At 38.6% G+C, this 16,845-nt stretch overlaps 1 protein-coding gene across 5 annotated transcripts; it reads left to right on the top strand.

Annotated features, from left to right (window-relative positions):
* The first annotated feature begins 1,216 nt into the window (after positions 1–1,216).
* On the top strand, positions 1,217–16,817 carry micu3a (mitochondrial calcium uptake 3a). 5 transcript variants are annotated; one of them, XM_088373507.1, is made up of 15 exons: positions 1,217–1,543; positions 3,670–3,817; positions 4,961–4,992; positions 5,653–5,731; positions 6,931–6,978; positions 7,540–7,622; positions 7,768–7,839; positions 8,842–8,883; positions 9,564–9,659; positions 13,220–13,314; positions 13,434–13,605; positions 14,830–14,938; positions 15,036–15,193; positions 16,053–16,117; positions 16,322–16,817. In XM_088373507.1, the coding sequence occupies exons 1-15, from the start codon at positions 1,283–1,285 to the stop codon at positions 16,323–16,325; spliced, it is 1,464 nt and encodes a 487-aa protein (XP_088229633.1). In that variant the 5' UTR covers positions 1,217–1,282; the 3' UTR covers positions 16,326–16,817. The 5 variants fall into 5 exon arrangements, with proteins under 5 accessions (XP_088229633.1, XP_088229634.1, XP_088229631.1 ...); XM_088373508.1 differs by lacking the exon at positions 8,842–8,883; XM_088373505.1 differs by lacking the exon at positions 16,053–16,117.
* Positions 16,818–16,845: the final 28 nt, after the last annotated feature.

Below are 16,845 nucleotides of genomic sequence, written 5' to 3'. Positions count from 1 at the left end.
AGGTGCATGAAGGAGGCCCTCAGGGTACCAGCCCCCCTTTCCTCCTAACCTGCAACATCCTACACAAAGACATTACTGATCATATAGCTGGATAAGGTAATAACTAAATAGCCTAAAGGTTAATGCACAGATTGGTATAGCTGAACTCCAGTGGATGGAGGATTTTGTCATAATATCTACAATATAAAGTTAATATATTTTTTTAATATGCACGAGATGTGATATTCATACCCCAACCCCAGCATTACTTTTATTTATCACTTTTAAGGGTCACTGGGTTGGTTAAAATCATTTTATGAAATACATAGTGGTGTGTACCGATCATCCCAGAAAACATATCAAATCCTACTATGATGAGTTATATGATTGCAAAAGAGTTTGCATCTGCACTGTATAAAATATTATTAATTTCTATCAGACTGTTGGTAAAGTGTTTAATTCAGTGTGAACATATTGGACTACATAGTTTTGGGTGAAAATTGTTTCAATGTGAGAAGATGGCGATTTCTTCAACTTCATCTTTATTCTTTGAGCCATGAGAAAAGCCTAATCAGGCTGGTGTTAATGCAGCATGTATCTGCTGACATTAATGGGCAATTGATCTTTGACATTCGTTTGACAGATCATCTGCAGTGAAAGTCAATTAATCAACCAATCAATCAATTAAATTTTATTTATATAGCCCTTTAATAGCCAACTGGTATCCAAAATGCTTTACAATAGAATAAAAACAACAATAGATAAAACAAAAAATAAAATGCGATACAAAAGTGCTGCTAAGAAAAGTGAAAAATGCTGCAGGACATTAAAAGCTTTCCACAAATACAATAAAAGAGTATAATTCTTATAAATTAAAATAATCGAAAAGGAGCAGATGAAGTGACTCTATAGTGAGTATATATAGTGGCCTCGCTTACAGTTACAATCTAAACAAATGGGTCTTGAGCTTTGATTTGTAAAAGTAGTTTGATCAATGACATTTGAGATTATGAGATATGAATTAAACCCTTTTATTTTTACATTTTGACATAAAGTTTATGTACCTGGTCTCTATAGATGAATTTTATACATTTTATACATTTCTGATTATTTGATCAGAGATAAAATATTGCAGTTAACTCAAAATAAACCAACAACTGCTCACATTTTTTGCCACTTGTACACTAAAATAACATGACAATACCAGCCTCAGCATACGGCACTTCTCGCGATAGAGTCCAAGTCACGCGATAGCTCCAAGCAGTCCGCAAAATCCTGACCACAACAGGTTACTACAGCAACAATGGCCGGCTTCCGCAAAGTGGCTGCGCTGGCTGTCAAGCTTAGCCTGCGCTCGGTGTCGACAAACGAGCTGATCGGGCGTCAGACGGCCTCAAGAACTCGGAAGTGTCTCACTGTCGGAGTATGTCTGGCGACGGGAGGTGCAGTGGCACTTTACTTCTACGAGGACCTGACTAACCGCAGAGGCTGGAGGAGGACGATGGGGACTCGCAGCATCCACGGTTTGCTGCCATCCATCCCAGCCGTTGAAGCTAAAGAGAAGGTGGGTGGCGAATCTGTACGAGGCAAATGACAGCTCGGTACTCATTGTCAAATATGTTGTTTGTTCGTCTTTGGTCACCACGGCCTTGTGTGTATTTTTTTTTCCTCCATCCTTTGTGAAAGAAAGCTTTGATTATTTTCAGATGCCCCTCATAAATACGGGCATAGTGAAGTCGTATGTTTTAATGCTGATCGTATCAAATGTAATGTTTGTTCCGAAAACGCTTTACTCACTATTTTGGCAGCTGGGCAATGTGCGCGCGCACATGGATGTGGCGCTGTCCGATGGCGCTGGTGCTGAAATGTCAACATGAGTACTTGCGACAGCACAGCTTTGAATTGAAATTTGAGAAGCAGGTGTGCAGCGATAGCACGGTGGATGGGGTTAGTGGTTAGAAGGTATGCCGACCTCACAGGTCGGACTTTTCGAAATATGAGTCTTTGCTACTGCAGCTTCCACTCTCATTCTGAAAACATCCATGGTAGGCTCACTCTCATTCTGAAAACATCCATGGTAGGCTCAGAAGTCAGTGTTTCCTGACCTTTATTCAGGTCATATTTTACATCTCAGGGAACACCACCAAAATTGAAATGTCACAAAAAGTGCATACACAGGTTTTTATTAATTTCTGCCATCTGGCATTAATAGATGAAATATTGGTATTAAATTATAGATTATAATGATGCTGTGGCACAATGGTTGGAAATCACTGCTCTAAATTGTTCATAGGTGTGAATGTGCGGCTGTATGGGTGTTGTGTTGTGTTTGTACCCTGGGATTGACTGATGATTAGACATTTCAACAAAGTGTTTAGAGATTGATTCGTGAATCACTCAACGTAGTTCTTCACAATATCAATCTCCACTGTGATGTGCTCGGGAAAGGAGGAACAATTGAATTGAGTACATTACTTCAAGCTGATTGGGCGATGTGGCAACTTGCCTGCCAAACTTTTATTTTAACCAATCACGGCAATGCAAATCCTAATAAGGAAGTTACAGAAGCACAAACTTCTTTTCCGGTGTCGCCAGTTCGGTTGGTTTGTTTGTGTCCCCTGATCTCAGCGCTTCTGGCATTTGTCGCAGCCACATATCCCACCCGCAAACACATCACTGCTTTGCGATTGGTCCGGTTATCCAGTAGTGCGTCTTGGAGAAAATTAGTGGGCTCGAGACTAGAGATAAGGTGGATTCTCGCGGTTGTGAGAACTCACGAATGCCGTAAGAATTATGCCACCTCTGTGAACCCAAATGAAATTCCATTTGGATTTGCAGCATATCATCCGAATGGTCTTTATGTGTAGCATTTTCATTCTGTTTGTGCATTTGGTTACAAGGCTTTTACGCCTACTATGCTACTGTGTTTTAATGTTGGTCATTATTTTGGCATTTGCAGGATTATTTATTACTTGGTATTTGGTTTTAAAACTATTGGACAAAATCATTGGACAAAAAGGAGTGCACCATCAGTTGTGTGGTCCGAGAAGAAAGAGGACAAGGCTTTAGTGAGGTTGTGGTTGTACGCAGACACAGTACATGACTTAACCTTTCATTTCAAATAAGAAAAATAAATGTTACATCCATGTTAGTCATCCATTCTCGCATGGCACTGGAAGTAGAGTACCTCTTTAAAGTTATTCCTTAGTTAGAGTGAAAATCACAGCCTTCTCATGCTTAGTATGGAAGCAGAACACATCTCATATTTATGAATCCTCAGTGTAAGCAGCAATGCAACATCAAAGCTTCATGAATGGATCGGTACGCTCATTAGCATGTTAGCTGAGCTGTGCAGAAACTTCGCTGCAATGAGCCCAGTGGCCAAGCAGGTTTAAATTTGGAAAGCTGTTTTGTAAGTACAAAGCTTCATGCAGCACAAAAGTGCCGGTGCAGCACTGCAGCCAATCTAGTTGATGGGCTGGCTGCTTTGAGATTCCAATCTTGTTGAAAGTATACTTGGAAAAAAATGCGTGTGCTCTCGTACTGAAGCTTGTTATATTGCATTAAAGTGTGTGACTCTATTTATAATTTGAAGAGGCTTTGTGCTAAAAAAAGAAAGATGACAAAATGGTGATATGTTTACCCCTCCAAACTTTACCCTTCTTTTATTTTTTTTTTTTTGCTCTACAGGCACATCCAATGGACTTTGAGGAAGGAGATGTGCACATGTCATCCCATGAGCATCGTTTCCGTATGTTTAGCTCTGTGGAGTATGACGGGCAGGTCTACATGACTCCTCAGAACTTCATTGAGTCAGTCACCATGAGTGAGCCAAGGAGTACGTAAAGCATTGCTTATAGTACAGAGAAGTGTTCTTTGCTCAAGCCTCATATCAACATTGACATATGAACATTTAAGATATGAATGCAGAACATTTAGATGATATCAGTCAAGTACAGTATATGTACAGCTCAGGACAACCAACCACCACATACATTCTCTCAAGTTTGTAGTTGAGCAACGCAATTCACCAGTCAAAGCGAGTGATGATCATCTGATGGACAGAGGGAGAGACACACCCCCACACACAACTTACAGAAATTAAATTATTGTTTAAAATAAACAGTTAGATGTATGTAGAGAAAATGAGCCAAAAGCATTTATTATTATTGTCAATCGGGCAGCAATGTGTTTAAATTGCCAGCACATCTGCCTCACAGCGCACCTCAAATCTACAACCTAATTCTAAGTTCAAGTGATGTGTTCAACCTGAAATGTTTTGGTTGGTGTCAAGCTTAAGCTTTCCCGTAGGACTGATCAAGTTTAAATACATCAAAATGCTTGACCTTGTCTTTGCTATCTCTGCCGACCTGCTGCCATTATAAACACATTTTCCAGCTCAAAGCAGATGGCCCTACAGCTTTTGTTTAGTCTAAGATTAATGTTAGACACAACCCTGCATTGACACTGACGCGCACAGCCCTCCCTTGAGCGTTCCATTTGCTCACAGTTGCACTTTGTTATCATAACCAATTATCATCCAAACTGTTTTTTTCCACACAACACATGTTTTTAAAAATGTAGTTCTGGACAAATGTTGCATGCAAACTATGCACCTGTATGAGTGTTTACATCTGTGCTGCTCCTGACATATGATAGAGCCACACATGCCCACTCAGCAGCCGACATCCTCTAATGCCCCCTTTGAAGTTGAATTAAGATGAACTTTTGTTGTATAAAACAGAACAAAAGTAGTATGTGCTTTTACCGGGACATTCCACCTACTACAAAGACGAGGACAGGGCACTTTAGATGGGCCTGTGATGATCACAGTTGTATATACAGCGCGCATGTGTGTTGTGACTGTACCGTGCACATTAAGACCATTTCTAGATAATACAGATGCTATCTGACAGAGCCCACCCAAACCCTCTTCTCTTCTTTCCCTTCTTTTTCTCTCTTTTGTCTGGCTCCCCGGCAGACAAGAGGCCCTGGAGGTCCCTGACCAAACAGGTGGGAGACACACTCTAAAAGCTCCTTTCTTCTTTCCTCCATGTTGTCAGCATTTGTTGTATTGTACATGTAGTTGTTTGTTTAAATCTCAAATGTGACTTTCTTTTTTAACTCCCTAATAAGTTACAGTGGCACTTTCATATTGGAATCGTAGGGAGAGGTTAGAGCTTATCACTATTTGACTCAATTTGACTGTTTGATTAACCGGTCAACCCATTTTTAAAGAATTTATACATTTAATTTAAAAATTAATATGGTGTTCAATTTTTTTCTTTAGAAACTAGTTGAGAATTAATCAACAGTGCCTCCGCTGGTTGCAGCCAAAAATGCACTCGTGTGAACTCAAAACAATCCGTTTACAATCAATTCCATACAGTTTACTCAATTCAGTGTCCACTAGCATCCGTAAAAATTTGATTTTTGAAAATTAATCTTGCAACAAACACAATAAACATGTACTGTACAACAATTTCTGTGTAAGAATTTGACAAATTATTTGATTGAAATGGCCTTTTAAAAAGGACTAAAACATCTTAAATTTGACTTAAGTATTAGGGAACATGTTTCAAGCTACGCTTTCAAGACATACAATTCAAAACACTTGGCAATCCCCATGAGAATCTTTACCAGTGACATTTACTTTTTACATGTGTTTTTCAGGAGCTGGAGAAAATCCTCTCAGATACGCCACCTGTATGGAGAGGATCGTCCAAACTATTCCGTAACCTGAGAGAACGGGGTACAGCATACACATGCATGTACAGTATATGAGCACACGCAACACCCAAATGCTACAAATAGGAAAGACACTTTGCACTTTCCATTATTTGTAATCATTGTATATTTATTTAATTAACTAAATATTACATTCATGAGGCTCACATCTCAAATACCATATTTGACTCCGTTTCTGGGTTTACCTGCCAATGTGTATGTTTGTGAGTCACAGTAGGTGTCTTTAATCCGAGGTTGGAAGCATGCTGTCTCTTACTGACGGCCAACCAACCTGCTGACCAGACTAAAAATAAACCAAATCTCCATCCTCTCCTCTCTTTTTTTCCTCTCCATTTCTCATTTAAGTATACAGCACCAATGAGAATCCATGGAACTCTTAATACAATGTTAAGTATATAGAGTATTGCTATTTGTCTCCTTTAGGACCCTCAGTAGTTTGAGTGCCAGACCTGATCATTGTGTTGTTCGAGCTACATGGGAAGAGGTGGGGCGACTTCTGTTCCAAATCAGCTCTTTTACACAAAGTAGTTGTGCATTAGGAAACACAAGCTTGTCACTGGTTCTATCTGGTGTCATGTTCACCAACACACACATACACACACACACACACACACACAAGTGCGTCCACATCCACGAGAACGCAGTGTTCTGCAACACTCAAGCAAGTCACCCTGAACTATCTGGACAATCAGACAGCAAAAAAGAGTGTTAATGGGGCCAAAGCCACAAAGGATCACATCCTGAAACATTTTTCATCTGCTTATGCAAACATGCACAAACTCACAGACACAATCTGCCGGTGACTCTGAAAACTCTTTCTTAGATTAGCTAACAGGTTTTAATTAAAAAAAAAAAAAATTGCCCTCAGAAAACTCGACTTAAAAATTAGACATTAGCAATAATGAGAGCAGTGTCGGCAGTAGACCAATGTTTTGATGGTCATGTATTTTAGTCAGCAATTGTTTTCTTGGGAATTTTAGAGCCGTTTGAAGTGAAAATTACTTTTTTTTTAATTTATTGTTTTTTTTAGACAATTCCAGATGGTGGCCTTTTTCACGTTGGTAGAAATAGTGTGTGGTCCGATGAATTATTGCTATCCATCAAGGAGATGCATCAAAAGATGCTATGTTCTCAAAGTAATGATTGTGTGTTATTGCGTTTGTGTGTGCGGCCATACTAACCCCATCATGGTCTCTTTGCTAGGTATCATCTCATACACAGAGTACTTGTTCCTGCTCTGCATTCTGACAAGTGAGTCTCTCAAAGTTCATGTAGGTATTACATGAACTAGTATTGCCATAGTTACAGTTTCCCCTCCGGCTAAGATAGACACAAAGAATCCAACAAAATATAGACACAGATCTAGAGCTATAAAGCGAATTTTACTTCCCCATAGTAAGTACAGAGCAAATCTTAAGCACTAAAGTTAAAATGTGAACCTACCAAGACATGGTCATAAGCAAGAGAGGCCACACTTTGAGAATTAAAAGGCCACAACATTGAAGGTAAAATATTATGTAAATTTAAGTATCTGAAAATCAGATTATACTGTAAATTACACTATAATTAAAACAGTTAATTCATTAAATGAAATGTTTGGCCTTGGTCCAAAAACAAGCTGGGAGGCTGCTTAAGCTCTATACTATAGGTAAAGAAGCTTTTAATTGTATTAATGAATTGAAGGAATGAATGAAATTGAAGGTCGTGGTCATTTAAACGGACTCTGATTATTGTCCGCTAATGCCTGTATCCTATATGTGGCTATTTGACTCTGTTGATAAAACTCACCATGTGTGTTCTTCTCTGCTGCAGAGCCCCATGCTGGTTTCAAGATTGCTTTCAATATGTTTGATGCAGACGGTAACCAGATGGTGGACAAGAGAGAGTTCTTGGTGGTAAGTCTCTAATAGGAAGGCTCAACCCATCATCCATGGCATAATCTGTCCATATTTATATTAGTGGTACAGTTTTTCCTGGGTGTTGAAAATGTTTAGTCTGAATATATAATCATAATGGTTTTTATTCTTGACCTCTTTGCAGCTTCAGGAGATCTTCCGGAAGAAAAACGAGAAGAAGGGGAGGAAAGGTGATGCTGAGAAGTCAGCACAGTTGGTAAGCGAGTTGATAGTCAGGAATGTGTGAACAAGGAGCCATACACTATAATAGTATGCAATAAATAAAACATCACACTTTGCCAAGCGTCCTGAATGTAACCAACAGTTTGACAATTATGAAATGTCCATAGACTGAAAACCGATAACACTGATACTTTCTATTATCTATGATAATAATAATAATAATGATAATAATAATAATAATAATAATAATAATAATAATAATATTCTAAAACAACCCAAACAGTAAACATTGTAGGCTGTGATCATTCTAAATCATCCACAAAGGTATTGTGATTCAACAATTGCTTTGGTGTTGCTGTGCCAAACTGTACATGTGGATGCATTTAAAATGCTGAATTATTAACTAACAATTTTTGGCAGTATTAGGAAGGATAATAACCCATCATCAAACCATGACTGAGTGCATGCTGCCTTACAATTTTTTGTTCTCTGTTCTACCATGACAGTGACATCCCAACTGTGTACTGAATCAAATGGATATGCTCTTGTGTAATTCCATGCGTCTGTGATTAAGTCTTAGAAACAACTTTTAAATAGGCATCTACTGACATGCCTAACTATTAAAGATTACTTTAGACGATATGTTAATCCATAGTGTTGGGACACATGGAAAACCTTTTTGACAAAATGAATCTCAAGCTCTCGTCAGACTGTTTTTGTCAAAACTCCACATCCATATTTTAAATGTATGATTGAGAAAAAATATTTTGGAGTGCGGTGAATTGAGAAAACTTTCTTTCCTGATGAGATTAGGTGTGTTGCTCTAAGACATAGTCAGAGATGCACTGGAAATGACATGTCCCTCTCTATGCAGAGTGTATCCACAACCTCGCTCCTTGCATGTACTAACATGTCTTTTATCTTCTCTCCTCCCTCTCTGACTGCATGCTTTGCCGTTGCTCTCTCTCTCTCTCTCTCTCTCTCTCTCTCTCTCTCTCTCTCTCTCTCTTCTTCATGCCTCTTTTCTGTGTGGTAGAATATGCAGCTGTATGGATATCAGGTTGCCCCCATGAACAGCGTATGTATCCAAAAACATAGCCCTGTAGTTGTTTTTGCTCACCTGTTTCAGAATGTCATCAAAGGGTACAATTATCAGATTAAATAATTAATCGCTCCAAAACTGTACTTGTTGGTGGCTTCGTGTCAAATGGCTTAACATCGGGATTCTTTTAGGATTTGGAAAGGGATAGGGAAGAAGTGTCAGGTAAACAGAAGGAATGTAACCAAGGTTGGATTTTTTTTCCTCATCATCTCTGTGATTGATTTTATAATGGGTAAAAAGAGGGCTAACGGAAGGAGTAAGGTGTATCTGAATTTGTGGGGGGAACAAACACACTATTGATTTTATGATCTGATGTCACCTAGTTTTCGTTTTGCTCGATGTTAATAAGCCTGTGTCCCTTTAATGTGGGAATTTATATTTTGAATCTTCAAAATGAATATTTACAAGCAGGTTGCAGGATATAAACAGTATCCAATTAGCATGAGAGTTTTTAATAGTCAGGCTGTAACCTGCTTGATAAATGGGGTGTGTGTGTTGGGTAGTTTTATAAGGGCTAGGTGGTCCCAGGGTACATCATGACTTGATATTATTATAAAATTACAAAATAGAATTAATGACTAAAATGCAAAAGCTACTTCCTGAAGTGGTGGTTTTGGAAGTGAACTGACCCTGGTCCCCCTTGACCACCCCTACAGGTGCTTAAAAAAGACAGTCAGGAGTTTGTGGCACGGAGTTACTGGGACGTTCTAAGGCGAGGCGCCAGCCAAATCCTCTTTTCTGACCTGGCTGAGGTATACAGATCTAACTGTCCTCTATGCTGTCATTCCTCCAGTTGATCATTTTTGTCATTTTTTTTCTTAATTTAGTGATCATCATTGTGTGTTTGTCTTCATCACGCATACCAGAGTAAGATATACAGTAAATGTACCAAAATACTTCCACAATGATGTTAGCATGAGTCGAGATAGATGTTTCTCAATGTTGAGATATGCCACCACATTTTCCCCAGCCTCCCATTTTTGTTTTTTTCCCCCTTGCTATATTCATGTTCTTTTATTGAAAGTTTGTGGATTTACTTCAACTTCTGTTCCCTTTTATTCACTTATTTATGTATTTATTTTGAGAAATCATACTTTAAATACTTCCAATAGATATAGAACATTTATTCTTGATGTGTCTGTTTTTATTTCTAAATCTGTACTGTGCTGTTGTGCCATGATTGTTCGAAAATATTCGCTAAGTGTGATGTAGTGTTTGTCTAATAACCAATCTCTTGTCTTTTTTTTTTTTTTTAACATCTTGTGGCTAATCTTCCTGTCAAACTATTTCTCATTTACAGCGCGTCTTAATCTATATTGAAATATATGGAACACAAAATTAAGCAGCTTGGAATTGGAAATGCTAACCTCAAAAAAGTTTGTCTATGATTTAGTGTTGTTATTGTTAAAAAGTGATATATTTATCTTTCATATTTAATTAGAATCTACAGTAGGTTTCATAATTCTTATTACTTCTTTCTCACTAATTGTCCGGAATAAATCCCACGGGTCTTGCATTATGACTTAATAAATTAACTATTTGTTTCCTTGCCCTGTAAAGAGCTATAAGGGTTAATTCTGTTCAATAACATCACGGTCAATTTTTCATAATTGTAAAACTTTGTGAAATGGTTTGTTAAGCAGCATCTTGTGCTCTCACCTAAAAGCACCTTGTTTGTTTCTAATGATTAATAACAGCTAAAACATGGCACACTGGGTAGCTGCCTAATGACAGGCTTTGTGCTGCGGCACTGCCGTGGCAGCGGAAGCTGAGGTGAAGGTAATGACAGTGAAGTGTATCGGCTCTGACCTTGTATTTACTCTCAGGAGCCTTTCATCTGCTGGGATGTCAGATGGCCACAGTGCACACAGGATCAGGCAAAGTCAGAAGGAAAAAAAGAATAAATGAAATGGGAAAACATCTGCCAAATGATTTAACACTAGAATGTGCAGAAAGATTATGCAAACATATGCAAAGGTAAAAGTCAATTGTGGAAGCAGCAATACAGACGTGATAGAATACACTTGAGATAAGAAGTAGTTGATCAGATAAATAGAGTAAAAGAGGAAGAGATAAAATCGCCAAATAGGTGAGGGGATGCTAGATAGGCGGCCGGAGGTCAGTGGACAACAAATGTCGAGGTACAAAGTGGGTGGGTAGAAGAGAGCCTCGGGAAGCACTTTGAGGGTAAAAGAAAGGAGCAGGTTGTATTTAAAGAAGGATGTGTTTACTCAACAGATTAGTCAAGCTCTTTGCTTTTGTGTGGCAAAAGAGGCTCCGACTGACAGGTCTAGGAGGAGGCAATGACAGTTACTAGGAAGAGAAAGGAAATAAGCGTAAACTGAGAACGTGCGCTATGACAGGGAAATAAGGGACTGGAGAAGGGAAAAAAGGATTGACAGAAGGCCAGAAGGCCAGAAGACCAGGTCATGGGAATGAAAACATGGAGTAGCCCAAATCCATGGTCTGACTAACGGACAGACTGAAGCTGAGCTGCTCCTTGGACATAATCATAGAGGACCAAGAAGACCATCTCGGATTTACATCATGTTTTTACTTTTAACAAATGATCAAAAATATTTTGTAACAAACGCACACACTTGTACCCATGAGTCGAGTAGTCATTTTGTGGTCACGGGAAAGATAATGTTCTAAACTACACTACACAAAGCAAATGTTTTGGGACACTTGTCCATTACAATATCATGTAAGCTTCCACTATTGTGGGAAATATTTCTACAAGATGTTGCGATGGGTCTGAGATGTTTTATCTGTTCATCTGGGTGAACTCCTGTGAGGTCAGAGGTAAAGTTGGACCTAATGGGCCTGCTTCATCATCTGACCTTGAGTTTTACATAATCGTCTGATTTGGTATGCAAGCAAATTTGGAAGCATAGCATTAACTACATGTCTTGATAAACGGCCTTTTCTGACTTCTCCGTCTTTGTCCTGCTTTGGGTTTTAGGATTTTAATCTTGAGGTAGAGCCCCATTCAACATTTTGGTGCAAATGATTATGATGAAATGCTCCCCCATCTTTGGCAAACATGAGATTTGACCCGGTGTCAATTCTGCTTACAGTAGCATGGCCATCAAAAACAAGGTTTGGCAGTGATGGGCATGGCTGTGATGGAAAAGTATTTACTTCCCCCTTTTCCGCCTTGATGCTTGTTGACTATTAATTGGAAGTGATCAAAAGCCTAAAGTCCCATTTCTAATCATGTCAATCCTGAATTATCCCCACGTTTAGTCATTTCAAAAGAATCTTTCACTACTCATAATCGTCTTATTTCTCTTTTATAAGGGTTTAGAAGTATGATAAGCAAGTGATTACATCATGAGCAAAAACATAATAAATACAACAAAGTCTTTTAATTGGCTCGAATAATCACAATAACAATGTAGACCTAGTTGTCTAACTGGATGGAAGGAAATATCAGAGGATCAAATGAAAGAAAGAAAAAAAAAGGTGGAATCATCTCACATGCTCTGCGTGTGTGCTCTTGTTGCTGTGCTGTTAATGATGTGACCGTCCGTCTCTTTGGCATTTGCAGCTAAATGCATGCGGATGTGGTAGCTTGATTGCATCTTTTCACCGGCCACTTCATCTGTCTTAACCTCAGTCTATCTTCTGTCTCTCCTTCTGCATCTTCTTCCTTCCTATATTCTGATTCTACCTCCAGCATGTTTGTTGACAATGAGCATGCCACTTTCAGCTGTATCACTTGTGTAAACTCAGTTTCTTTGCATTGTGTTTTCTGCTGTAACAACAAAAGTCACCAGTCTGGCCTTCTTGATTAAGATTATTTTAGTTTTTGTCAGATTTTCAAAAGTGGATTAATTTGCTAACTTGATTTATGAGTAAAACCTTTAGAAAATCAACAATAACGTGACCTGAACTGGTGCATTTGTGTCATGGTGACTGCTGATTTTTTATTTTTTTTGTTGATTGGTTGATACGATCTGGATACACCAGCTAGCCTGACTATGTGCTTGGACTGTTGGGTTATTGTATACAGTTTCTCAATATACATTGTTGTCTATTTGTCTGTGTGTGTGTGTTTACCCTGTGAGAACCAAGTCAAATTCTGTATCTTTTCAAGAATAGTCAAAATCCTCTAGTACTATCCATTTCAGTTTGTGAGTTATCTTAGGGTGCACTGACCACCAAAATAGCGTTACATTAGTATACACTGTAGTGACTCCCTCGTTTGGTATTGAGAAACGGACAAAAAAGCAAAAGCCTGAGTTTTGGTGAATGGTCTCTCACAGATGTTTCTTTCTCTTTTTGTCTCATTTTCTTTTGACTTTAGCGTGCAGATGAGAATTTAACAATTGACACTACCCTGCTGGTACATTTTTTTGGCAAGAAAGGGAAAGCTGAGCTCACGTTTGATGACTTTTATAGGTAATATTCCATAGCTTGCACAAAAGCCTACGATGACTTGACGCACAACTATTCACGCCACCAGTTAGCAAGTATATTTTTTACTGTAATTTATGCTATTCTTTATTCTATATTTTCAGGTTCATGGACAACCTCCAGACTGAGGTGCTGGAGATTGAATTTCTGACCTACTCTAAAGGAATGGCCACCATCAGTGAAGAGGATTTTGCCAAGATTCTCTTGCGCTTCACCAATGTGGAGAATATTGGTGCCTACCTGGAAAATGTCCGACACAGTATACCTGATGAGAAGGTACCTTGTGTTACACTTGCCTACTCTCTTTTCCCCAACAGTGAAAAATAATTGTTTTCATTGACAGGAAACAGGATTGTAAAAAATTGAATTGATATCCACTGACATGTTTTTGCAAACAGAAGTTTCAAGTGATGTTTTAGGTTGACGTTTTATCTTTAGCTAGCAGCAGGACTTCCTTTAATTCCCTCACACATCTGTTTTGATTTATTCTTCCTCTGTGAGTGCTCATGCCTCCCAGCCATGAATAGCACCTGAAATTTCTCACCGCTATTTTTGCCTGCGGCTGTTGTCGCTCTCTACACTTCAATGCTTCATTGCCTTCCTTGACTACTCACACACACACACATGCACTCTCGCGCACGTACGCACACACAGCATTTCTCTTTAAAGTGCATGACATTAATGTAAAATGTCTATGATCTTTTTTGTATGAGTTCATAAAACACATGCTTTGTAAAACAAACTAAAAACATATACGAAAATGCAATGAAACACAAATGTATTTAAAGTATTTAAATTCTGAAGATTCATGGGCGTTGATCCTTCTCATTTGTTTTTGTTAGCAATAGTAGCAGTAGAATATGTGTTATATTTAACAAATTTATTTTTTATTTATGTTACACTGTAGTTTTATTTTTCATTTTCCATAAAGAAACCGTGACTTTAGGTGGCGTGTAAATAGTGACATCTAGGTCAATTAATTGACCTACTTGTAGTGCGCATCTAATCATGTTAAATTTAAATTGATATTAATGAAAAAGCCATTGAATGGCTAACTGTAAATTCAGTTTTGTGTGTTTGAGGTTTATAATTATGTGAAATAATGAAATCAGTGTTACTTGTGTTCAATGCTGTACATAAAGTAAAAACAATTGGCAAGTGGCTGATCATTTTGGCCGATGATCAAAGGGCCAATATTGGCGGCCGATTAGTCGGTCAGGCACTAATTAGTATACATGGACTCATATTTATTGGAATTCTGCAGCATTTGTTTCCAACTTAATCCTACACTATCAATCTGTTCACATGATTATTTATTTCTCAATTAACTTGGCATTCAATGGGAAAGCAGTAAATGGCCAGTCACATGGTAAATCGCTTTGTACATTATTGCCATGAGCAACGACTTTAACTTATTCCACACATTTTGTTTTACTTTGTTTTCACTGATCTGACGTGCCTCAGAGTGTTAATGTGTGTCTGTTCCTTTGGCTATTTAAGGGAATCACATTTGATGAGTTCCGCTCCTTCTTTCAATTTCTCAACAACCTTGAGGACTTTGCCATTGCCATGCAGATGTACAATTTTGCTTCTCGCTCCATTGGACAAGGTTGGTACAGCTGCTACAGGAGATGACTAAGGGCACCTTTGGTTCTGTTTTTCTATGTGTAGAGAAACACACTGTGTTTGTCTTTGTCCCCTGCCAGATGAATTTGCAAGGGCAGTGTATGTAGCCACAGGTCTCAAGCTGACACGGCACTTGGTCAACACTATCTTCAAGATCTTTGATGTGGATCACGATGACCAGCTTTCGTACAAGGAGTTCATTGGCATTATGAAGGACAGGCTGCACCGAGGCGCCAGGGTGAGGAACTATCTTTTCTATCGACACCCACCAGCGGAAAGATTTCATGGCGGGGTGGGGGGTCCCATTATTTCGTGTCCTGCACATTTACTTGTTTGATGCATTGCTCAATGGCACGTAAACACTGAAGTGGGACCATACCTGCACCTTTCCAAATGAAAGTATAGTAGTTGCAATAGCAGATGAAATATTACAGAGTGAATGTGCACCTCAGGGCTGAATCATGAATGAAACAACAAAGCACTGAACGATTCAGTCAACAAATGAATGAAAGATTTTTATGAACTGATTATTTTGATTCAGCACAGTCAAAAAATGAACTGCCGTTCCTACCACCGCTGCATAGTGAAAGCTGTGGGGGTTTTTCAGCATGTTTGATCTTAACTATCTATGACAGCTTGGAGAAAAAAGGCTGCTATCAACTCCACCTAATTATTTGAAGTGGTGAAAAACTCCACGAGAAATGGAAATCACCTCATGTCACTGAACTGAGCTGCTTCTGGAGGGGAAATAAAACCTGTGATGTTTTCTGTTATGTCAGCGCAGACGCAATATTGTCGCATGAGATTAAGATAACATTAGTTCCAATTTTGCTTTTGTGACCCAGTAGTTTTTTTTATGTCGTTATCTTTTATAACTAACCACTTCTCCTATGTCTTTATTTCCCCCCTCCCACACTTTCATGCATTCTTGCATCCTCTGTTGTCCTTCCAAAATGCCAAATGCCTCTCTTAACCTTGTAACAATGTTAACAACATCTGATTCATTCCTGCTTTCCTGTCTTTTATACTGTTGTAAACATTCTCATTCATCTCCCTGCATTTTCCTTTCCTCTGTCACGACATGACATCATTCTCAGGGATATAAAGCTATGGAGCGAGCCATCTCCTTTAGATCCTGTTTGAAAAGAGAGCTGGCAAGCAGGTATTACCAACAACTGTACCCATTACATATTTGCTGATTAAAAGATCAAGTGTTCTACACGTACCCTGTCTGTGTTAGCCATTTTACAAGTTGATGTTAGAACATGATTGTAACATGTTGACTGAATGAAATATACTCTGATGAAAAAATCATGACTGTTCAGTTTTATCACAAACATGCCACCCTTTGCTGTCTGTTTACTAGGTGAAGACCCCATGCCATACCTCCTTTCCCCGCTGTGTTGTCAATGAGGCCAAGCGACAAATGAGAGCATTCCTGGATGGGAGACAAGACATTATATACTTGCTTAGGAACAAGGGTGGAGTCTAAAAATGAAATATACTCTTAAGTTTTGGAACAGTTTAACAAAATCCTTCTACACCATAAGAAAAGTTCATCTCCTGCAGTGCAACCTATGCACACTGAAACAGCACAGTGACCATAAAGATACTTATGTTGTTACGTATGTACTTACTAATATATTTGCATGATTGTCATGCACTCCAGTTTTTTCCTTTTAGTCCTTCCTATTCATTTTATTAATTGTTTGTTTCCTTTGAGGCTTTTCAGGTACTGAATATGCAAGAGTAATATGCTCACCCTATGTTTAGTTATGTAATCAAATATCAGTTGTTAAAAATGTCACATTGGTGTACCTACTTAATTCAAATTTTAAATATATATATCTCAGGCGAATGAATCAATTGTGGATTATTTTTGGTGAAGAG

The sequence above is a fragment of the Syngnathus floridae genome, chromosome 4 (assembly GCF_059516105.1).
Source record: "Syngnathus floridae isolate MCC-2025c chromosome 4, RoL_Sflo_1.0, whole genome shotgun sequence".
Classification (NCBI taxonomy): domain Eukaryota; kingdom Metazoa; phylum Chordata; class Actinopteri; order Syngnathiformes; family Syngnathidae; genus Syngnathus; species Syngnathus floridae.
This window is presented reverse-complemented; position numbering and strand designations above follow the sequence as displayed.